The sequence below is a fragment of the Geotrypetes seraphini genome, chromosome 6, assembly GCF_902459505.1.
Source record: "Geotrypetes seraphini chromosome 6, aGeoSer1.1, whole genome shotgun sequence".
NCBI lineage: Eukaryota > Metazoa > Chordata > Amphibia > Gymnophiona > Dermophiidae > Geotrypetes > Geotrypetes seraphini.
The window spans coordinates 183276778-183301056 of record NC_047089.1 but is presented as its reverse complement, the minus strand read 5'-3'; the positions used below and the strand labels follow the sequence as shown (position 1 = coordinate 183301056).

Here is a 24279-nt window from a genome sequence, read left to right as displayed (position 1 = left end):
GCAGAGTTTGAATAACGTCCGCAACATCAGAGGCAGTGGAGGAAAGGCATAGAGGAACCGATCCGTCCAGATGAGCAGGAATGCATCCGGGGCCAGACGATGAGGAGAGAAGAGCCTGGAACAGAAATGGGGCAGCTGATGGTTGTGAGGAGCTGCAAAGAGGTCCACCTGAGGAGTGCCCCACCGAGCGAAGATGGAGCGGAGTGTGGGAGGATCCAGAGTCCACTCATGAGGTTGAAGGATGCGGCTGAGATTGTCAGCCAGGGAGTTCTGTTCGCCCTGGATATAGACAGCCTTGAGGAAGAGACTGTGGGCTGTGGCCCAGGTCCAGATGCGGATGGCCTCCTGAGAGAGGAGGGGAGATCCGGTGCCGCCTTGCTTGTTTATGTAGTACATGGCGACTTGGTTGTCTGTGCACAGGAGAAGAACCTGAGGGTAGAGAAGGTGCTGGAAGGCCTTGAGAGCATAGAACATGGCCCTGAGTTCCAGGAAATTGATGTGATGTTGACGCTCCTGATGGGTCCAGAGTCCCTGGGTGCGAAGATCTCCCAGGTGAGCTCCCCATGCATAGGGGGAGGCATCTGTGGTTATAATCATGGAGTGAGGGGGTAGATGAAAGAGTAGACCCCTGGAAAGATTGGAGGAGTTCAACCACCATTGAAGAGATTGCTGAAGAGACGATGTCACAGAGATGGGATGAGAAAGAGGATCCGTGGTCTGTGACCATTGGTTGGCCAGAGTCCACTGAGGTGTCCTGAGGTGGAGTCGCGCCAGAGGAAGCACATGGACCGTTGAGGCCATGTGGCCCAGGAGGACCATCATCTGCCGAGCTGGAATGGAGTGATGAAGGAGCACCTGATGGCAGAGGTGGAGCAGGGTCCGTTGGCGGTCGGAGGGGAGAAACGCCCTCATCAGAGTGGTGTCGAGAACGGCTCCAATGAACTGAAGTTGCTGTGTGGGAAGCAGATGCGACTTGGGGTAGTTGATCTCGAACCCCAGGAGATGGAGGAAGGAGATGGTGTGCTGAGTGGCTTGTAGCACAAGTGGAGACGTAGGTGCTTTCACCTACCAATCGTCCAAGTAGGGGAACACCTGGAGGTTGTGAGACCTGAGAAAGGCCGCCACCACAATAAGGCACTTGGTGAACACCCTGGGCGATGATGCAAGGCTAAAGGGTAGCACTTTGTACTGATAGTGGCGGTGCTGTATCTGAAATCGGAGGTAGCGACGTGAAGTCAGATGGATTGGAATGTGAGTGTAGGCCTCTTTGAGGTCTAGGGAACATAGCCAGTCGTGTTGAGAGAGAAGAGGGTAAAGCGTGGCAAGGGAGAGCATTCTGAACTTTTCCTTGACCAGACACTTGTTGAGGTCCCGGAGATCGAGGATGGGATGGAGGCCTCCTGTCTTCTTGGGAACCAGGAAGTAGCGGGAGTAGAATCCCTGACCCCTTTGGTCTGAGGGTACCTCTTCGATGGCGTTGAGAAGGAGGGAGTGGACCTCCCTCAGGAGGAGGGAGGATTGGGAGGAGTGGAAAGCAGACTCTTTGGGAGGACTGTCTGGTGGAAGAGAGAGTTGCCGTGAGAGAGAGTTGAGAGAGTAGCCGTGGCGAATGATGTTGAGGACCCACTGGTCTGATGTGATGACCTCCCAACGGCTGAGGAAAAGTTGGAGGCGTCCTCCGATAGGCTGAGGAAGAGGCAATGATGGTGGGAGACTGGCCATGCCCTGGAGAAAAGAGTCAAAAGGGTTGAGATGGTTTTGACGGAGGGAGAGGCTTGGCAGGTTGGTGAGACTGGGAGCGAGCCTGAGATTGAAGCTGGTGACGAGGTCGGCGAGGTTGCTGTGGTGGCGGGTTGAGAGGTCTGGCCGAGAACCTGCGCTGGTAGGAAGACTGCTGTCTGTAGGGGCGAGCAGGCGGAGTCTTCTTTTTAGGTTTCACCAGAGTATCCCACCTGGTCTCATGTGCCGAGAGTTTCTGGGTTGTTGAGTCCAGGGACTCCCCGAAGAGTTCATCACCAAGACAAGGTGCGCTAGCCAGGCGGTCTTGATGGTTGATGTCGAGGTCAGAAACCCTCAGCCAGGCCAGACGCCGCATGGCAACAGCCATGGCAGATGCTCGATAGGTCAGTTCAAACGAGTCATAAATGGAGCGTACCATGAATTTCCGGAGTTGGAGCAGACTGGAAATTTGCTGTTGGAATAGGGGGACCTTACGTTCAGGGATGTATTTTTGTAAGGAGGAGAGTTGTTGCACCAGATGCTTCATGTAGAAGGAGAAGTGAAAGGTGTAATTATTTGCCCTGTTGGCCAGCATCACATTCTGAAAAAGGCGCTTGCCAAACTTATCCATAGTTTTCCCCTTTCTGCCAGGAGGGGTGGAGGCATAGACACTGGAGCCCTGAGTTTTCTTTAAGGTGGACTCCACCAGGAGAGATTCATGGGGCAATTGAGGCTTGTCAAACCCTGGGATCGGAATGACCCGGTACAAGCTATCCAGTTTGCGAGGGGCCCCGGGGACAGTGAGGGGGTTCTCCCAGTTTTTGTAAAAAGTTTCCCGTAGGATGTCGTGGACGGGTAACTTAAGGAATTCCTTGGGAGGTTGCTCAAAGTCTAGGGCATCGAGAAAAGCCTGGGACTTTTTAGAGTCGGACTCTAAGGGAATGGAAAGAGCCGTCGACATCTCCCTGAGGAATTTGGTGAAAGAGGACTGTTCGGGTTTTGAACCGGTATCAGCCACCGAGGGTTCCTCGTCTGTCGACGAAGCGTCTTCCTCGGTACCGTGCGGGGATTCTTCCCATAAGTCTGGGTCCCTGATGTCAGGGTGCGCATGGCGGGACGTCGGTGTGGAGGGCTCGGCATGGCGGGTCTTGGAGAGAGACTTGCCGGAGCGTACCGAGGCGGTACCGGGACAGGAAGACCGGTGCCGTTCCTGGTACCGGGAAGGGTCGGTATCAGAGCGGGTCTGCACCGTAGGTTGGGAACGGTGTGGTTCACCCGAGAGCACTGGCATGGAAGTGTTAAGCGGTACCGAGGGGGTCGACACCGATGGGATCGTGCGAGGCTCGGACCGGTCCGGTACTGGAAGGTGTGGGGCCAACATCGCCGGCAACAGTTGCTGGAGTTGCTGCTGCAGCTGTTCTTGCAATTGGGCTTGGAGTATGGCCGCGATGCGGTCATCCAGGGGAGGCACCGGTACCGCTTTTTTCTTCTTCGGTACCATAGGTGCCGCTCTACGCTCCGGCGATGAGGAGGCCGATGACGAGGCACTCACCGATATCGGAGCGGAGCGTTTGCGGGGTCAGTGCGGTGCCGGGAGGACCGGCGTCGCAGCCGTGGCAGGAGGGCGCTCAAGGGAAGTGGAAAGCTTCTTAGCCGGCTTACCTGGGGCCAGCGACCCTGAAGAAGGATCCGGTGGCGTCGAAGTAGTCGGTGCCGACTTTTGAGGTGCCGTCGACGTCGCGGCAGGTTCCATGGTAGATCCGGTACCAAAAAGAATATTTTGCTGGATCTGCCTATTTTTCAATGTGCGCTTTTTAAGAGTAGCACAGCGGGTGCAGGTGTCAGCCCAATGCTCCGGACCCAAGCACTGCAGGCACCAATTGTGCGGGTCGGTGAGAGAAATCGGGCGTGCACACCGCTGGCACTTCTTAAAGCCCGGCTGAGGGGGCATGAAGGGAAACACGGCCTCCGCAAAATCGAAAACGGAGGCCTGTATGGTGGCAACAGGCCCCGCTGGGGCCGGCCTGAAAAAATAAAGAAAACTCAACGAGTTTTTTTTTTTTTTTTTAAATAAAAGAAAAGTAACCCGAAGGGAAAAAAAGAGAAGAAAAACTAAAAATTACGCGAGCGGGAAGGCAGAAACTGATTTTTCAACAGCCGTTGAAAACACATGCGTCTTCTTCGTTCCGCGGAAACAAAGAAACTGGGGACCACGCACTCCTCCGTCGGGCGGGAAGGCACTCGTGCATGCGCGGTGTGGCCAACTAGAACTTTCTAGTTAAAAGTGTCCGTACCGGGGCTCCGTTGGTGACGTCACCCATGCGTTAATATGCTGCCTGCTTGTCCTGGGATAACAGCCACAATTCTGCTACTTATAGCCGGGTGTTCCATTTAAAAAAGAATCCTACATTGGGTACATCACCCAATCCAGAGAAGACACTGACTGAACTCTCCCTGTTGCTTCATAAATGAATGACACTGTGCATTCACACTAAAGATGGCACTATTTCATTAATGGTTGGGAGTTATACAACACAAGTCTCCAATACTTCACCCAACCTCCACCTCCACAAAATTACAAGTAGTTCCACATGCTCTCATATATTTCAAATCTGGCAAAATGTACCTGAGGCCACATTTTGCCAGATTTGAAATATATGAGAGCATGTGGAACAACTTGTAATTTTGTGGAGGGATGTTGGATATTGTGGAGGTTGGGTGAAGTATTGGAGACTTGTGTCAAAAATGAATGAGCCAGCTAGAAAAGTGAAAAGAAGAAAATGAGAGGTGGACAGAGTCTAGTCACTCACACTGGCCTCCAGGTCCTCCGTCTTGTTCCTTAGTTGGTCCAGGTTCTCCCCACGGGCTAAGATCCGGTCCACATTTTGTGACATGATGTTCTTCACACCTTCCACCTGACTCTGCAGGTGGTGTACCTGATCATGCCCCATGTCACTGGCCCCAGCTTCCTCCTGGGGAAAGAGATAAATTCATGCTTCAGTCAGGTGGAGAGAGAGAGAGAGAGAGGGAAAGAGATCACAAGTCAGTAATAAAGCTTTTCTATTCTCATATGATGACAAAGAGGAACTAATACCACCTATTTACATACAATCAAGACCAATTCAGATGGAAACTAACATCAAATTACTGGTTCATAGTCAAATGCGCGCAGACAATTGCGCGAAGACAAGTGAGCGCAAGACAAGTGAGCGCAAGACAACCGAGTGCAAAGGGTTCATAGTCAAATGCATGCGCCCCAGACAACTGAGCACAAGACTTTATATCACCCACATTCCCACTGCAACTTCTTGTGACTGGTTAAACCACTTAACCCTTCCTTGCTCCAAGTATAGAGAATGACACAGTGCGCGTGATTGTGTTGTTAACATTTTCTGGCACGCTCCACGTGGTCGCGCTCAATTGTCAGTGCGCTTTTCTTTTGCGTGCATTTCACTTGCCACCCAAATTACTAGGGGTAATCTTAGACAATAAACTAACTTACCATCAACAAATAAGTTCCGTAGTTCAAAAATGTTAAAAAAATGACACATTCAATATCAGCCTTGTTAGAACCTGTATCTCTTAACATTTTAATTCATTCTCTGGTCATTTCACACCTAGACTATTGCAACTCTTTGTACCAAATTTGCCAAAAAGAGATAAGACGATTGCAAATAATACAAAATACTGCCATGAAATTATTATTCAAGGCAAAGACATCTGGATCATGTTACTCCTCTTCTTATTGATTCTCATTGGCTACCTCTCACTCACCGACTTATATACAAAATTTTGATTCTTACTTTCAAATCTAGACACCGCCATTCTCCAGCGCTTATTGACAACTACTTTTACCATATAATCTTTCAAGAACACTATGATCTAGTCATCAAAATCTTCTCTTTCTGTCCCTTCCTTACAACGTTTTGTTTACGACAACACGAAAATCCATCTTTTCAGTAACAGCTCCTACATTATGGAATGCTATGCCTCTATATCAGGGATGCACAACTTCGGCCTTCGCCTGGCCAGGCTTTCAGGAATTCCCAAATGAATATGCATGAGATCAATATGGAAGCAGTGCAGGCAAATAGATCTCATGAAAATTCACTGGGGAAATCCTGAAAACCCGACTGGATTCGGCACTCAAGGACCGGAGTTGTGCACCCCAGCTCTACATCTTCGCTAAAAATCTTCAGTAGCTAAGTTTAAATCCAACCTTAAAACATTCCTATTTCAAGATGCCTATAACATAAATTTTAAGAGATTTCTTTTATTACTCTTTATTTTAACTATTTTCCCTCCCCTTCCTTTATGGTATTCCTTTGTTCTTTCTTTCTTTCTTTTTTTAATATTGTATTTCTCCCCCTCTTTCCTTAAGTATCAAGTCAAATAGTTTTTGTTATCCCTGTATGTGTATTTTAACTTCAGTTTTATTGTTATCACTTGGATACACGATAAGCAATAGATAATCAAAAATATTCAGATTACAAACATGGCATAGTATATTACATTACAATGTCAACACAATGCACAATAAAACATTTGACAGAATAGGGTGTAAGCAAAGAAGGAATGATAGAGATAGAGTAATAGAGGTTAGAAAATAAGGGACTAATTTGAAGAAAGTTGCACATGATATCAAACTGGTGCTTGAAAATTATCCTCATTCAGAGTAGGAGAGGAGAAATACGTCCTGCTATAGTATGTGCAGTCAAGTGTCCTTCCTTGTGTATATGACTATCGGGTTAGTTACTTCTTCCATTAAAGGATTGGGCGACGAGCAAAGCTTTCATCTGCTTCCTGAAGTAGCAATAGTCTTGTGTTAAGCGAACCCTTTCAGGGAATGCATTCCAGAGTACGAGGGCTACTCTGAAAAGGCTCGATGGTGGGTATCACATCATGCAATGTCTTTCGATACTCCTTGGGAAGACCTTCTCTAGAATCAAATGGTACCTGAGGACTGGAGAAGGGCAGTTATGGTCCCTCCCCACAAAAGTGGAAGATAGAAAGAGAAAGAGGTAGGGAACTATAGGCCAGAAAATCCAAATTCTATAGTAAATAAATTAATGGAAATGCTTAGTGAAGTTTCTGGAATCCAGGATCCAAGGCAACATGGATTCACAAGAGGCAGGTCTTGTCAGACAAATCTAATCAATTTCTTTGACTATGTGACCACAGAATTGGATAGAGGGAAAGCACTAGATGCAGTGTATTGAGATTGTTCCACAGTTGCCTAATAAATAATGTACCCTTGGTATAGACCCCAAAGTGACGGACAGAGTCAGGAACTGGTTGAATGGAAGGCAACAGAGGGTAGTGGTCAATGGAGATTGCTCTGAAGAAATGGATGTTATCAGTGGTGTACCTCAAGATTCAGTTATTGGATCTGTTCTTTTAAACATTTTTGTAAGCAATATTGCTGAAAGGCTGTCTGGTAAGATTTGCTTTTTTGTGGATGATACCAAAATCTGCAATTCAGTAGACACTCCTAATGGTGTGGATAACATGAAGAAGGACCTAGCGAAGCTTGAGGAATGGTCCAGAATATGGCAGCTAAGATTTAATGCTAAGAAATGCAAGATCATGCATTTGGACTGCAAAACCCCAAGGGAATGATACAGTTTAGGGGGTGAAGAACTTCTGTGCATGAAAGAGGAATGGTGTGACAGTATGTGATGATCTTAAGGTGGCTAAACAGGTTGAAAAGGTGACATCGAAAGCTAGAAGAATGCTTGGGTGCACAGAGAAAGAAATGGCCAATAGAAAAAAAGAAGTATTGATGCCTCTGTATAAGGCTCTGGTGAGATCTCATTTAGAATATTATCTACATTTCTGGAGACTGTATCTTCAAAAAGATATAAAGAGGATGGAGTCAGTCCAGAGGAAGGCTACTAAAATGTCGATGGTCTTCATCATATGGGGACAGACTTAAATATCTCAGTATGTATATTTTGTACTTTGGAGGAAAGGCGGGAGAGGGGAGATGTGATAAAGAGACTTTTCAATATTTATGTGGCACATGAGATGAGGCTCTTTCAATTTTAGAAAACTCTGGAATGAGGGGGCATAGGATGATGGTAAAAGGGGACAGACTTAGAAGTAACCTTAAAAAATACTTTTTCAGGAAAAGATGATGAATGCTTGGAACAGTCTCCAGGTAAAGGTGGTGGAGACAAAAAGTGTATCCGAATTCAAGAAAGCTTAGGACAAGTACGTTGGATCTCCAAGGAAAAGGAGGGGGACGGTAGATGGTATGGTTAGGTAGACTAGATAAGCCATATGGTCTTTACCTGCCTTCATTTTTCTATTAACTATTAGCCTTTCTACTTCTACTTATTTCTATATTGCTACCAGACATATGTAGCGCTGTACATTTAACATATTAAGAGAATCCCTACTCAGTAGAGCTCAAAATAGACAAATGGGACAATTAGGGGTTAGGGAATTCTCACAGAGTGAATGATTAGTAAGAGTTAGGAGATAAAAGCAGCCTCAAAAAAAAGTGGGCTTTTAGCCTAGATTTGAATACTGCCAGAGACGGAGCTCAATGTACTGACTCGGGCAGTCTGTTCCAGACATACGGTGCAGCAAGATAGAAGGGATGAAGTCTGGAGTTGGCAGTAGAGAAGGGTACAGATAAGAGACACTTATCCAAAGAAACGAAGGTGTTGGGGAGGGGTATAGGGAGAGATAAGAGGAGTTGCAGAGTGAATGCACTTGTAAGAGGAGTTTGAACTGTAGGCAGAAATGGATAGGGAGCCAATGAAGTGACTTGAGGAAAAGGGTAATGTGAGAACAGGGACACTGGGGGAATATGTCATGCAGCAGAATTTCAAATGGATTGAAGGAGAGAGAGATGGTCTCAAAGTCCTTCCTTGAGGGCCGCAATTCAGTTGGTTTTCAGGGTTTCCTCAAAGAATATGCATGAGATCTATATGCATGCATACAGCAAGTGAGTTCCTTCACTCGCGGGCGCTCCAGCTGCTCTCTCCTGCCTCTCCCGCTGCCCTCTCTAGTCTCCCCCACAAAAAACCCGAATTTCTGGGGAGTCCTGTAGTGGGTTTTGGGAAGCTCACCATGACCTGCAAGGGAGTCATGGTGAGATGTTTATGTGGCACCCTTTTTGTGAAGTTCACAGCACTGCCTTATAAGGTGCCCCACTACTCTGTTGCTATGTCTGGGTGGCCAGTCCATCACTTTCCTGGCCCCTCCCACGTCCAAAAGGTCTTGTCCTAGGCATTTTGGACTTGGGAAGATTTTTTTGGATGAAAATGCAGTATAAAGATAGACGACTTGGCGGTCTGGACGATCAAACGTCTGGACGTATAATTAGACAATTCTCAAAAAAATAATAATTTTGGACGCATTTTTTGAGAATGGACTTTAGATGCTGCCGACTTTAGGCAACTAGCACTCTAGGCCCAAAATGGACTTAAGACATATTATTTTTTTATTATGCCATTCTAAATGTCCAGATGCCAGGGAAACGCCAAAATTGAACCCTCACTACATTCATGAGAGAGGAGGCAGAAGTATCTGGCTACAAGTCTAAATTGAGCTCATGCACAGACTCCAAAATGAGATCTGGTAAGAGAGTGGACTTAAAAAGTGCAGAACCATGGGATCATCCTAAGGTGGTAAAGTCAAAATAAGATTTAAAGTAACAGCGAATGTTCCTGAGTCTCCATACAGAGGAGACACATTTGCAGAGACAAGGGGAACAGTAAGAATATCCTCGTCATTGGTAATCCCTGCAAACAGGTCTCCCAAGACCTGAGCAGTGCCAGACTGTGAAATAGATGCTCTTTGAAAGGCTAAGCTTTAAGTAGGCAAGTCCAGCTCGCAGTGGGACTGCACAGGTGGAGCACAACTCTTCTGAAAGGCTTGCCATAATAATTTAATAAATTCAGAGATGGAAGCTGTACCTTCGAGCGAGGAGTCACCTTGTGATGACTACTGTGTGCTGCTTTTGCTGTGGAGCATACGAGTCCTCTCACGTGGTACAGTCACTATATCCAAGCCCTGAAAATAGAAAGCGCCACCCTTTTTGTCAGCCGATTATTCTCAGGAGAGGTTAAGCTGGCCGCTCCCGCCTCTCCAGTCCATGCAGGGAAGCACAAGGCACAAGGCCACTCCTGAGGTGCAGAATGTGCACAATCCTGGCATGAATTTTGGGTACTAGAGCCCAATGACCCCATCCCAACCAGTTTTGAGGCAAATAATTAAGTTTTGGAAGTGCAGGGAACTTGTGAAAAAAAGATCACAAAAAATACAAGATGGCCACTGGCAAAATTTTCGTGCCTAAAAACGCTAACATAACTAACTTCCCAAAGTAAAAAAACAGAGAACTTAGGATCTTTCAGGAAGGGGAGGGACACAACTCCACTGAGTTGTACCAAACTACCTCTTTCGCTGCATGGTACAACAATCTTTACCTTGAGGATTCCCAGAGGTCTTAATGTATCTCTAGTGCTTCCTATCTATGTTCTAAGGTTCTCTGTACTATACTAAACAATTCTGTAAGTCACCTTGAACCTTTGTAGGCATAGTGCAACACATAAATACCAGATAAGATTAGATTTAGAAGATGGGGGGCACGTGATGCCGGGAGAGTGAACGGACGTGCCTCTGAGTAGCTCCGGGCCGCACGCATATATCTTGCTACATTTCGCAGCTTTACCCTGGCCGGCGGTCCCGTTTTAAAAGCAGCTTCGGTGTCCCTTGAGTGGCCGCGTCTTTTGTCACCTTCCCGGCCTCGGGACGTGTTGATGGCCGCTAAACCCGCACGAACTGCGAGGGACAGACAGAGGGGAACGGACGCCAAAATGGCGGACAGCCACGAGGCGCCTGTTTTTACTCTGGAGGCAGCGGCGGTTCAGGAGCTGACCCGATCCCTCACGCTGGTCATGGAAGATAAGTTGGCCACCATCCATACCTTCATGGAGGGCATAAAGGAAAGCCTTGACTCTCAGGCTGGGCGGCTGCAGAGGGCTGAGGACCGCATTGCTCAGCAGGAGGACACTGTGGCTAATCATGAGGAAAGGCTGCGCACGCTGGAATCTACGAACAAGACTTTATTGGAGCGCCTCGAGGATCAGGAGAACAGAGGCCGACGTAATAATCTCCGGTTTGTGGGGGTCCCTAACTCTATCCGCGACGTGGACCTGCGATGCTGGCTGGAGGAATGGCTGCCTAAGGCTGTTGGCCTGCCTGATAAACCGGCGCCGTTCTTTATTGAGCGCGCCCATAGACTGGGATCCCGGCGAGAGGATGACGCCAGGCCCCGGCCGGTCATTGCAAGGTTCCACAATTACGCTATGAAGGAGAGGGTGCTGGCTGCCTACAGACGTGACAAAAATCTGAACCTGCAATTTGAGGGGCACAAGATTCTTTTCTTCCAAGATTTCTCCCCTCAAGTCTCGTCTAGATGCCGGGCCATGGCGCCTTACTGCAGCGAGCTCTTCAAGCGCAACATCTGCTTTGCCCTCTTGTACCCGGCTAGGGCCCGAGTATCTTACAACAACACCACTACTTTTTAGGATACTCCGGAGGCGTTGGAGGGCTTCATCAAATCTCTTCCTGCTGCCGCACGCGGGGACCGGGGGGTCTCTTGACCTGTAGGGGATTCCTTTCTACACCGGTCCTCGGACTAGCCCCCATATGCCTTGTTATCCTGTTACACTTTGGGCACGTAAACTGACGGGGGGCTGCTGATGTTGATGCTGTTATGAAGATCCTTCACTCTGCTGTGTTGTGCCGGGGGCGGCCCTCTTGGGCGTCCCGTGCTGGGTGGCTATACGATGGAGCCGCCTGTTCCTGGCATAAGATGGTCTTATAGCGGAGATTGGGCAACTGTGCTCTGTCGGGGACTGCTCCTGTGCAATACTCGGCCCTCTTACTCCTGCTCAGGCGGGGCTGACTGGCACACTGGATTCCCTGTTTTCATGTTTTGGATGTACTGCGGTGCACATGCTTTGGCTGACCCTATCCAGTGGTATCTGTGATCCATGTTTGCCTTATGGATCTTATCAGCTACAGTTACTTCCTCTTGAATAGCATGTTCTCTACTTTTGCAAGGTTCCTTTCTTTTGGGGGCTTGAGTGTCTGATAACTCGCTCCCATCTGACCTTTATTTTTTATTCTTATTTTATTATTGTTTACCTATGGGTCTGGGCCGCTTTCTCTGTGTAGGGGTCTTGGACGTGTTGGAGTAGCCCATATCACTCAGTGCTGCGGCCCGGGGCTGCCTGTTGGTTTTGATTTAAGAGTTGGGGATTAGCGAGGATTTTCCTTGCTGTGAAGTCTATTGGGTGGGCTGGGAGGGGGGGCGAATGAGTGTTCGGGTGCCTGTGGACTGTGTGGTTGCTTGTATGGGTTTGTATGCTTGCTTTCTCTGGTGGATAACCGTATGGAGCTTGCCTGAGGGTGAGGATGGGCGTCTGGTTCGGGTAAGCATGAGGGGTATGTCTGAGGGGTGTTTGGATGCTTGTATGAGTCTTTCAATGCTGAGTCACTGTTCTGGTATGTGCAAGTTACTTAGATATTTCAAGAGTGGGTGGAGGCACAGGCTGGGACGGCCTCTACCGCTCCTCTTTTGGTTATTATATGTATGCTTCATATATATCTGTCGGTTAAATGGTACAATTGCATGTTAAATCTTTAAATGTAGATGGGATACATTCACCCATTAAGCGTACTAAAATCTTAGCATATCTTAAGCGTGAACACACTGACATAGCATTCTTACAGGAGACCCATCTGAGCTCTGGGGAACATGGGAAACTGCGTAGGGGATGGGTGGGACAGGTACACTCTGCATCATTTACCTCTCGGAAATGCGGGGTGGCAATTCTCATACATAAGAATTTACCCTTCCACCTGCATAGCCAAATTGATGACCCCAATGGGAGGTTTCTTATCCTCGTGGGCGAGCTCTGGGGCAAACCTTTACTTTTGTGCAATATCTATGCACCTAATACGTATTCTCAGGCCTTCTTTGCGTCAGTGGTGGGTCACTTGGCACCTCTCATGCCTCAACCGGTCATAATGGGAGGCGACTTTAACTTTGTTGCACATCCCCAATGGGATCGTAGACCGGCTCACACGGTGCCAAAGGGACACTTCGCAAGAGGGGTACACTTTCTCATTAAAGAGCTGGATTTGCTGGACTCTTGGCGCACGCTGCACCCCTCTGAACTTGATTTCTCTTTCTATTCCCACCCCCATCTGTCTCACTCGCGCATTGACTACTTTCTCATTTCGGCCTCTCTCTTCCCGCACCTATTGGCGGCGAGTCTCTCCCCACCTTTAGTATCTGACCATGCTCTATTAAGCCTTGACTTACAATTCGGATCACAGACTGAGAGTCATATTTGGCGGATGTCCCCATTCCTTTACAAAGACGCGGAATTTCGGGAATTTTTTCAAAAGAGGGGGGAGGAGTTTCACAGCACTAATTCAGTAACAGATGTAGGCCCCGTTGTTTATTGGGAAGCGGCTAAAGCGGTTATGCCAGGCCATATATTGGCATACACCGCGTCGCGGAATAAGAAGCGGGAAGGGGAACTCTTGGCCTTATCGCGGGACCTTGCCAGCTATCGCTCTCTACATATTTCGCGTTTAGACGACACTTCCAAGCAGGCCATGCACGACGTTAAGAAAAAACTTAACCTACTTTTAGATCAAAGGGCCACTCGCAATATATACTGTTACAAATACAAACTCTACCGATGGGGGGATAAAACGGGGAGACTATTGGCGAATTTGATGCGCCCGCACAACACCCGTCACACCATTACTTCTATCAAAGACAATCGTTGCGTCCAGGGTAGAAATGGGCATCTTGGTAGGTGTGGAATGGGTGGGCTTTTGGTGACTTTATTTTTCTGTGGTTTTAAACTATGTTTCCAGGGCCTTCTTATCCACTGACTGTTTTTCTTTCTGACTTGCATCCATCTTTTCAACTAAGGACAGGGTAATGCAATTTAAATGGGAGATAAGCAAAGTGCTTAAAGTCCAAACTATGAGACTTACAGTATTTAACCTATATATACATATAGTGCCAAAGATGGATGCAAACTATGAGACTTACTCCATCATATATATATGGGTTAAATACTGTTTTTCTCAGCAGATTCCCTGGTCTGGTATCTATCCCTTCCTTTAGTCAATCTGCTGAGAAAAACAGTATTTAACCCATATATATATATGATGGAATAAGTCTCATAGTTTGCATCCATCTTTGGCACTAACTTACCATTCAATGTTTCCATTTTTCTGCTTTCTTCTCAAAATCTACTTTTCCATGTCTTACCTTCCCTTCCTATTTCCATGGTCTGACATCTCTCTCTTTCCCTCCTTCTTCCCCAGTGGTCCAACATCTCTCTCCTTCCTTTCCCCCCTTCCCAGTCTGGCATCTCTCTCTACTACTACCACTATTATTATTATTTCTATAGCACTACCAGACTCCCCTCCTTCCCTTCCATTCCCTGGTCTGGTATCTATCCCTTCCTTTAGTCATCTCTCTTCTCCCCCCCCCCCCAGTATAACATTTCTCTTTCCCTTCCTCCTTTCTGGTCCCCCTCCCAGTCCAACATGTCATCCCTCCTTTTCACCAGTCCAACATTTTTTTCTCTCTTCCTCCTGCATGCTTTTCCTCTGGTCCTCCTTCCCTCCCCCAATCAACATCTCTCCTCCCCCTCCATGAGTCCAACTTTTCACTCTGCCATCTCCCCCTTCCCCAGATTGTAACATTTCTTCTTCCCTCCTTTCTGTCATCCCCATCCACTTTGTTTCCTGCAAGCTTTTTCTCTCTGTCCTTGCCTCTTCCCTCGAGTGGCATCCCTCCTACCCATCCCCCAACCCAACATGCTCTCCCCCCCATGCACCATCTCACCCTCCCCTCCAGTGTGTAGCACCTTTCCTTTCCCTCCCTTTTTGCCAGGTCCAGCAGCACCTCTTCTCCCTTCCTTTTACCTCCCCCCTGTCCAGCAGTACCCCTTCCCTCCTCTCCCTGTCCAGCATTACCCATTCCCTCCTCCCCCCTGTCCAGCAGTACAATCTCCCCTTTCCCTGCTCCCCATGTTCAGCAGTACCCCTTCTCCCTTCCTTCCTCCTCCTGTCCAGCATTACCCCTTCTCCCTTTCCTCCTCCCCCTGTCCAGCATTACCCCTTCTCCCTTCCCTGCTCCCCATGTTAAGCAGTACCCCTTCTCCCTTCCATCCTCCCCTGTCCAGCATTACCCCTTCTCCCTTCCCTCCTCCCCCATCCAGCATTACCCCTTCTCCTTTCCCTCCTCCCCCGTCCAGCAGTACCACTTCCCCCTTCCCTGCTCCCCATGTTTAGCCGTGGTTTCGATGATGCGATGCGGGCCGCTTCGATGATGCGATGCGGGCTGGCCTAGCAAAGGCCCCGAGGCTGCCTGATGAAACCGTGGCTAAACTACTGCTTAGCGGCAGCTGTGTGCCAAAGTTAGAAGCACACAGAGCTACCGCTGCTGGTCCAGGGGTGCGGAGACGAGGAAGGCAGGAGTCCCAGCAGATATGCGACAGTAGAAGTCAGCTGACACAGGCGCCGAAGCCTCTCTTTCTGCCCAGTGAGCCGCGGCACACTTACAATCTTAGAAGGCACACAGTTTGCGATACACTGCTGTAGACTCTTGTCCCCTCTCCTCACTACCATAGGCAAACCAAGAGCCATGGGTAGAGGAACCAGCACTGGCCACCATGTTCTTTCATGATCCCTTGGTCTGACCTTAAGGAGCTAGACAGTAGATCTATAGCATTAGGAGCATGATCTACCCTCCATCAGGGTAGGAGCATGAAATCATAGCAGAGGTCCTGGACCAAGTCCGAATCACTGTGCCAGGAGCAGAGATTGACAGAGGGTGGCGCTACCCATTAGCCAGCCTTATACTGTATAGCTGTTTGGTGAAAAGTGGGCTTTTAAATAAAGCCATTCTTTCAAGATCAAAAACAAGTTATAAAGGCTTCAACAATTTCACGTTGCATATTTTGAGTCAGTAAAAAATATGTGCTAACAGCAATGTTTATAGCTGTAATTGGGCACAGAGTTCTTTTATTCCCCATACCCCTATCTGGTCTCTGCTTGCCACACCTTTACATTTTCTTTCTTATCACCCTCAACAGTAGGAGAATGCTGCTCCTGTTGGATTTGTGTCCACTGTCAGCTCATGCTCCTTTTCAGTTACTTCTATACCCAAGGAGTTCACAAACCTGTCCCGAGAGAACCCAAATGGTATATGAAGTATACAGGTCATGAAGAAATAGCATTAAAATAAAGTACCTTTTATTAATACACACCCAATGTGGCCATATTTCGCCCACTTCTGGGCTGCGTTAGAGGTCAGACAGTAAGAGGGTACGAGTACACAAAATCCTGAGCAAGTTGAATTTTGCTCTGTTGTACAGCAGAGATTTTGGGGCTCATTTTCAAAGAACTTAAGCCACCCAGGAGCAAATTCTCAAAATGACGCCATTAGTTAAGTGGCAGTAGACACCCTACCATCGCCTAACTTAAATAGTTTTAATTGGTTCAATTAAAAACTTTGTTAAAAAAAAAAAAAAAAAATGGGGCGCCTCCGTAAACTGCATCTTTGTCCCAACTAAAGAAGCACCTAAGGCTACTGTAAGCGTGTTTAATGCCAGACGTGGCCTTGGGCGCCTCTGTAGATACAATTCTTGTGGAAGGTACGTGCCGGAAATTTAGGCCTTTAAAACCCAGTGCCTTCCTTTCACGCAGCTGTGATTGTCCATGAGGTGTCGTTGCATGATTGACACACAATCAGCAGCCATTTTGTAGGCGGGCGTCGATAACAGTGCCGTTTGCAGAGTCCGGCCCACAAAGTACCATATAAACCTATGGTACCATATAAACCTATGCTTTGAAAATGAGGCCCTTTATCTTTTAGTGGGGGAAATTTGTATACGGTCTATAACTCCATGGCTGGGGTTGGAGTTGGATAAGTGAGGTCTACCTATAACAGGGAGCTGATGTTTGTGTAGTCATTTGTTTGTTTTTATGATCTGATCTTTTATTTTGTAAAAGTGTGTAATAAAATTGTATATAAATAAAGAACTGTTATTTCAGCTGTCTTCATGACATCACTACCTGAGCTGCAAGAAGAACCAGAGTAAATCCCAGGAGACAACACACACAAACACTAGCTTTATGACGCTATAGGGTCTATTAACACTACAGAGCTACCACTGGCTCCAGTTCAAAGACGTGGGCTTTGGACTAATCTGCTACCACTGCACTGTGATAGTTTAGTAGCTCCTAATCAGTGCTGTAGACTAGAGAATGACACGGTGACAAAATTCATCACCGTTCCCGTCCCCACGGATAACCGCGGGAAATAATCCCATGTCATTTTTTAGTGTCTATTTCAACCTCATTCCTTCTACACCAGCATTCTTCAAAGCAAAGCTTGAGGGTCAGTGGTTGTGGCCATTCATATTCTGATTCTTCCCTCTCTCCTTAAAGAATGACATGGAGATGGTTTCCCGCGGTTATCCGCGGGGATGGGAACGGTGATGAATTCTGTCACCGTATCATTCTCTACTGTAGACATCAGAATGGTACTGGCAAATGCTTTCAAAGGTTAGCCTAGAATGATCATATGCATTTTATCGTCACAAGTCATACTTAGGAATGTTGGCAAGCATGTGTGTATCAGTATCTAAGGACAGCGGAACTTCTGTCCATTCTATAGAAATTTAAGGCAGAGGCAACATTTGACAGGCCTAAACTTAGTTTCTTAGATTACTTTCTTTAGAGATATTACAGTCAGAGAATGACATAGGGACAAATTTCTCCCCGTCCCTGCAGAAACTCTATTTCCTTGTCCCCGTGAGTTTTGCCGCTCTCCCTGACCCTGCCTAATTCCTGTAAACTCAGTTTTAACCGCAAAAAACCTTAACACTTAAGATTTTAAAGTGTTTGAGGCTTCTGCAGATGAGGACAGAGCTTGTAGGAATGGGGCAGGGACAGAAAAAGAACTCGCTGGGGCGGGACGGAAAAATGAGTTCCTGTGTGGGACAGGGAAAAATTTGTTCCCATGTCATTCTCTAATTACAGTACTCTCACCCACCCAGCAAAAAAATTGCCTTGGAAAAAAAACAAAACATTCCCTGAAGCACCACCACGAACCTCCTTCCCTCAAGCCCTGAAGCAGTAGAAGCGGCGGCAGTCCTGAGCCACACCCCCCCTCCCTCCCTCCCTCCCTCTCCAAATCACCAGCAAGCCTGAGCCGCAAACCCCCCTTCCTCATGCCCCAAAGCAGCAAAAACAGGTGGCAGTCCTGAGCCGCAAACCCCTTCGCTCCTTCCCTTACCCAAAATGGCAGCCGTTCATCTGAAGGCAATGCTCAAAACAGGAAAGGCCTTGCCAGGACTGGTCACAAGCAGACTGTTTTTAGTGCTGCCTCCTGCTGACCAGCTGCCGCTTCGGGGAAGGAAGGGAGGGAAGGAAGGAAGGAGCGAGCAAGGGGGTTCGCAGGTCAAGACCGCCGCCTGCTTCTGTTGCTTCGGGGCTTGAGGGAGGGAGGTTTGTGGCTCAGGACTGCTGCTGCACTAGTGCTTCGGGATGGGCAGGAGGGAGGAATTGAGGGTTCGCAGGTCAAGACCGCCGCCTGCTTCTGTTGCTTCGGGGCTTGAGGGAGGGAGGTTTGTGGCTCAGGACTGCTGCTGCACTAGTGCTTCGGGATGGGCAGGAGGGAGGAATTGAAATCTGGCAGACACTCCTTGTACAGTACAGTATTCTACAGTAACTCTCAGGCAACCAGAAAAACAGTTATCCGGTATCCACTAATCCCCATGGGTGCCGGATAACTGAGAATCTACTATAATTAGAAAATATTTCAAAGAGATTCTATCTTCTCCTGCAGATTAATTACCTTTAGCTGGTTGTTATTTTATCTCTAATAAGTTTTATTTGTTTGTTCAGGGTCAACAAAGTTTTGACCTGGCTGAGTTGTTTGAGTTCCTTTGTTTTTTTTAAACTCACAGGACAATATTTCCATTAGGTCCATCTTCCTCCTTACTATTTTATTTTCTTTTTTGGAGGTGTTAAAGTTCAGGTGTTTCCCAATATTTTAAAGACTACAAGGTGAAAGTAAGCTTTTTCCCTGGCAGATTGATCTGGGCCTACAGCCAAAGGAGGAGAGATTTTTCCTAGTCTGACCAAGAGCAACTTGGCAGCAGAGGTACCAGAAGAGCAAGGTATGCAGACCCAGAAGCCTACCATTTGTGCTGAGCAGGTGTGCAAGTTGATGGACTCCTGATGCTGGTGTCATCATGGAAAAATAAAAAAAGTGATCTTTGATTTGGAGCGTCATACAAAGTAATCTACCTGGAACTTATCTGCACCTCACTGCTTTGTTTGTCTGTTTCCCTATACTGTCCATGTCACTCAAGGCAGAAATCCTTTTTTTATTTTTTGCTTTCAAATCCAGGGCATTAGCCTTTGATAGTACTATATATATTTTTTTCCTTAAACGCCCCTGCAAATGTTACGATATGAATTATCCCTGTAAATAGGCTATGTACCAGTCTTAAGATTTCCCTTGAACTTTGGCCACTGGCATAGTAGATAGGAAAAATAAGAATAATGGAAGCTGTCGGAAGAGTGAACTGGTCAAACCTGCTTAGAGCCTTTGACTGGACAGACCACTTAGAAATCAAGTTAAAGAGGACGGTGAAAAGACATTTCTCCCCTGTTTTTCAAACATCCCTGCTGCCCACAGACAGACGCACTTGCTCTTTGTCCCACAGTACAACCCGCCATAACATTTGTTTCTCATCCAGGCCAGCACTTGAAAACTTTCCAAGATGGCAATTAAGGTGCTGTTTACTAAGCATTTACCAGGCGCAGGAAACGGGGCCAAGGCCGCGATCCAGCTCGGCTGCAGAGGAAGAAGCCCCCTCCTGACCTGGGGGTAAGACTTACGATCCCTCCCCTTCCCAGGGCTAGCCGAGAAAGAGCGAGCAGAACGGAAGGGAGAGGAAAGTTTCAGCCCCTCTCCCGACACCGACTCACCGGGCTTCGGTCCATGGCTGGCGGGTCCCCCATCCACGAGTTTCCTCCCCTCGCTTTACGATCCTTTTTCTTTTCCTTTTCTGCAGCGCTCTAATAACGAAACCCAAGTGAAGGAACTTCCTGGTTCCTCGCAGTCTCACTCACTGCCTTCAGCTGCTTCCTGATTCCTTATGGCTCCGGGGGAGGAGCAGCACAGGTAGGAAGAGGGGACAGGAGGGACCTGAGGCCTGGAAGTCAACACCCCCCCCCCCCTTTTCTTTCCTTATCCTTCAATTGGCTGTTGCCCTGGCTAATATATTTTTATTTGGCTTTATATCCCGTCCTCAGAATGGTTTACAAGTTTACATATACATTTTTTATTTTTTATTTTTAGTTCAATAATTTTATTGAATATTATAAGAAATATAAACAGAAAGCAGCTCAAACACATAGAATCATAATAAAAATCATGTATCAAATATTTGTATCTACAATCGTTTGAATAGAACTAGATTAATGAAAAGGATCCAGAGTATCTGGAACTGCTTAGAAAAGGAACAGAAAAAGACAGAGAAACAGGAGGGATAAGAGAAAGAGAGAGAGGCAGAAGTGTCTATAGAGCAGAACGAACATATGAATCTAAGAATGACCAAGGTGATTTGTTTCGTGTCAAGTTTGTGGAGGGTCGAGAAAACAATTTCTTCTCATATGCATAAGATTCAAATTTGTGGTACATACTTAAAGAGTTCCACCAGAAGGTGTAGTCTAGTAATGAGGATGGTTTACATATACATTAAAACCTTGGATTGCAAGTAACTTGGTTTGCAAGACAAGCAAAACATTTTATTAAATATTAACTTGATAAACAAGCAATGTCTTGCAATACAAGTACATATAGTATACACACATCACATTATCACAATTGAGCCGATGGTCCTTCTCTCTCTGACACTGCAGGACTGTAGTGACTGTTCTAAACAAGAAAGTCTTGTAGTACCAGTACATACACTATACATGCGTCACATCATCACAACTGATGTTCTTCTCTCATGCGTCACATCATCACAACTGATGGTTCTTCTCTCTCTCACTGTGGGAGTGTAGTGACTGTTCTAAACAAGCGAAGTCTTGCAGTACAAGTACATACAATATAGATGCGTCACATCATCGCAACTGATGGTTCTTCTGTGGTGCTGCGGGGGTGTAGTGACTGTTCTAAACAAGCGAGGTCTTGCAATACAAGTACATACAGTATTTTGTATTAAAGTTTTTGGGTTGTGGAACGAACCGTCTGAGTTTCCATTATTTCTTATGGGGAAATTCACTTTGGATTACAAGCATGCTTCTGGAACGAATTATGCTCAGCAACCAAGGTTTGACTGTACAGTATATTTATATGTTTTTATACAGGGTGTTGGCAAACATGGTATGGCAGGATATTGTCTGACAGAAATAGCAAAACAGTTAACATGGTATGTGGTGAAACAGCATGACCAGCATTGTATGACAAAACATGTCTTGGCATAGTATGACAAACATTGTGTAACAAGCGTGGTTAACATAGCATAGCAAACCTAGTATTATATATATATAAGCATACTCTTTTTCCTATTTCTCCTTTATGTTTTTTCTTATACACCTTTACTTGTAGCAGCACTCTTTTTTTTGTTGTTGTTGTTCATTCAGTGGAGGCCCTCACACCCACAAACGAGTTGTTTACATACAGTGGAGGTAATAGGTATGCATATTCCATAGGGATGTTCTGAAAACCTGGTCCTACCTCTTGAGAACTGGAAGTAAATACAGTATAACAGCTGCAGGTGAAATGACTGCAGGGTTGTGAAAAAGATCGGCATCACTGTTCTGTGTCTCCCTGTCACTCAGAAGTAGTAATATGTGGCTAATAATTTGCTTTTTGTAACTTTATGTATGTTTTTACTATACAGGGATAGGTGGGTATAAATTTTTGAAATTAATCAATTATTTAATTAAATATGAAGCACAATTTTTTCTTTGTTCTTATGTTGCTGTTCAAATAAATGACCATTACATATTATAAATCAGCTAGTACTGTACTTGCCAGAGCTGTGGAGGCAGAAACAACTTTGGGTGGGTCAGAGTCAGTCAATACAATGTATCAATTATAACTCCAGCGTCGAAGCTCTTACCGTTGCGGTCTGTGATTTTAAAAAAAACAAAAAACCCTTAAGCAGCTTGATAAAAGGGGCCAGAGTCAGAATTGAAGGTTTTGTATACTGCTTCCACAGCCCTGGTACCTGCTCCTTTAATGTGGGCCTCCTGGATTAAAATGTACTGTGACAAAGTGAGACCTTTCTGTTACTTATATCAGGTGGCAATTCAAATGTGTGGACCTGGGATATAACTTACACCAAAAATAAAATGATTAAGGGAAAAGTAGTCAAAGAAACCATCTCAGTAGTTCATTCATCTGCAACAAAGCAGAGCTGGAAGCCAGGCACAAGGCTGTACAGAAAAAACTAAACAGTTGGAGAATAATTAGTGCAAACTCATGCAGTTTGAGCAACAAAATTCCAGAGCTTTAAGGAGGACCTACATATAGCCGATAATTATAGAGAAATGATTCAACAAGGCACATGGGTTATAATTTGCAGGGCATGGGGATAGGAGGAAGCACTCTGAAGCCTCTTGGAAAAAGAAGATGGCACTTACAGATCCACAAGCATAAGAGCCAACTTTTCAAAATGATTGTGGGTGCTAAATTCAACACAAACTATCCCTCCCTGAACACAGTAAAGGAGTTTGTCCAAAATTGGGCGTGCTCAAGCACCCAGAGAGCTGTCTGTCATGCACACAGATGTTGTTTACATCTGAAATGACAGAGATCTAGTCATAGACAGAGATCGAGTCATAGATATCCAAAAAGATTTCAACCTACCAGATGTGGTCTGGGTCATCTCATCTGCAGAATCAGAAAGAAAGAAGGAGACTAGATGTCTTTCAATGATCTCTACTCAGGAAAATTATTATTAAATCCATGAAGAAAAAAACTGTGACATTGAATCTTGTGCTCACAAATGGGACAGTGTATAATGTTCAAATAAGGGATCACTTGAGCAGTTATCATTATATGATATGACTTGATTAAAAAAACTAAAGTATAGTGGGGTTGACTTGAGAGAGAAGGGAAGTCCTGAGGAGGTTTTGACATAGGGTATGATTCTCAGGAGTGTGAGAATTTACAAAAACCTTTCTGGCAGACTCCAAAATCTATATGGTCTTTCTCTGCCATCATTTACTATATTACAATGTAATGTGCTATGGAAAAAGGCACTATTACTTGATGTTCAGGTCAGACCAGCAGCTGGGCTCCACTCTCAGCACCTCACAGTAGCAAGGGACACCCTGGTGACTCATACATACTGGAGCTCCTAATAAGGACATGTGTAGTCACTCATATCTCGCCTTATCTACAGTATGAGCCTTAGAGTATGGGAATTAGCAGGCATCATGCAGGGCTCATGGACTTTTCTTTGTACAAACACATATGCACACAGCTCCTCTGTGTCCTTCCATCCTCTCTATGCACTGAGCTCTAGATAATACTCTGCGGCTGATATAGAAAGCTGTGGGTTAGAGCTCTGTGCTAAAGCTCAGCACGTGGTTTCTTACATCTAATATTGTAAGTGCATAGGCGGTGCTCAACAAATATGTTTTAAGATGAGAACGCATGCTGGATACATGTGTACACTAGCAACAGCTATATTTTGCACACACACAAAAAAATTGCATTAGCACTCGAAGTTGTATGTCCATACATTCATGCATGAACTGGGAAGGTTATTCTGGGCAAACCGCATGGGCTATTACACTTATACTTAATGAACATTACAGCAGATTAAATATCCAAACATTGATTGCTCCTGTTGTTTCTTGGATATAAGGCATGGGTTTGCCCATATCAATTGATTTGTGATTCAACAGGTTCCTATTCCATTTTCTGGTGCTCGTCATCAAAGACTTCTTGAGAGAGAACACTTTTGGATTTTTGAACTTAGATCATTAATACCGATTGATCTAAATTACAATATTGAATGGAATTCAATTTGCTGAAGCCCTGGGAGTGTTTCTTGCAGTGTCTGCATCATTCCTTTATATGCTGCTCTTTTTTTTCAGGAACCAGAAGTCCGCCACATTGGGAGAACGAAGAATAGTGAGTGCCCCAACTGGATTAGCGACAGTGGTACTATTTTGTTTACTGACAGTGTGGGTCCCTGAAGAAGAGATATTTGAAACAGGGTACTCAGTTGAACTTTACATGCCAGCTTTTTCAAATAAATGACTTTGTTTTTTGCTTTTTAAAAAATATCTTTATTAATTTTCAAATATTAACAGTGCATTGCAAAAATTTTAAACATAAACGAATCGGGAAAAGCCCTTTAAATATACAAACATTCTGAAAACAATAATTTCCCCCCCTCTCTTCCTGACTTTGTTTTTTAATTACTGTTACACCATTAAACTATTGTGTTTATACTGTGA

The 24279-nt window shown here is 45.9% G+C and overlaps 1 protein-coding gene and 1 long non-coding RNA gene across 3 annotated transcripts in view; one reads left to right on the top strand and one right to left on the bottom strand.

Annotated features, from left to right (window-relative positions):
• LOC117362624 (vesicle-associated membrane protein 8-like) overlaps positions 1-19932 on the bottom strand; it is a 26214-nt gene extending 6282 nt beyond the window's left edge. Inside the window, exons 1-2 of the mRNA XM_033949289.1 lie at positions 19780-19932; positions 4530-4691 (exon numbers count right to left, since the gene is read on the bottom strand). Coding sequence (XP_033805180.1) covers positions 4530-4691; positions 19780-19812 — 195 coding nt within the window. The 5' untranslated portion in view covers positions 19813-19932. The remainder of the gene's footprint in view (positions 1-4529; positions 4692-19779) is intronic.
• On the top strand, positions 19819-24279 carry LOC117362625. 2 transcript variants are annotated; one of them, XR_004539922.1, is made up of 3 exons: positions 19838-19975; positions 21169-21230; positions 23914-24279. It is a non-coding gene; the product is annotated as an uncharacterized LOC117362625 (long non-coding RNA). The 2 variants fall into 2 exon arrangements; XR_004539923.1 differs by lacking the exon at positions 21169-21230 and having other exon boundaries at positions 19819-19975.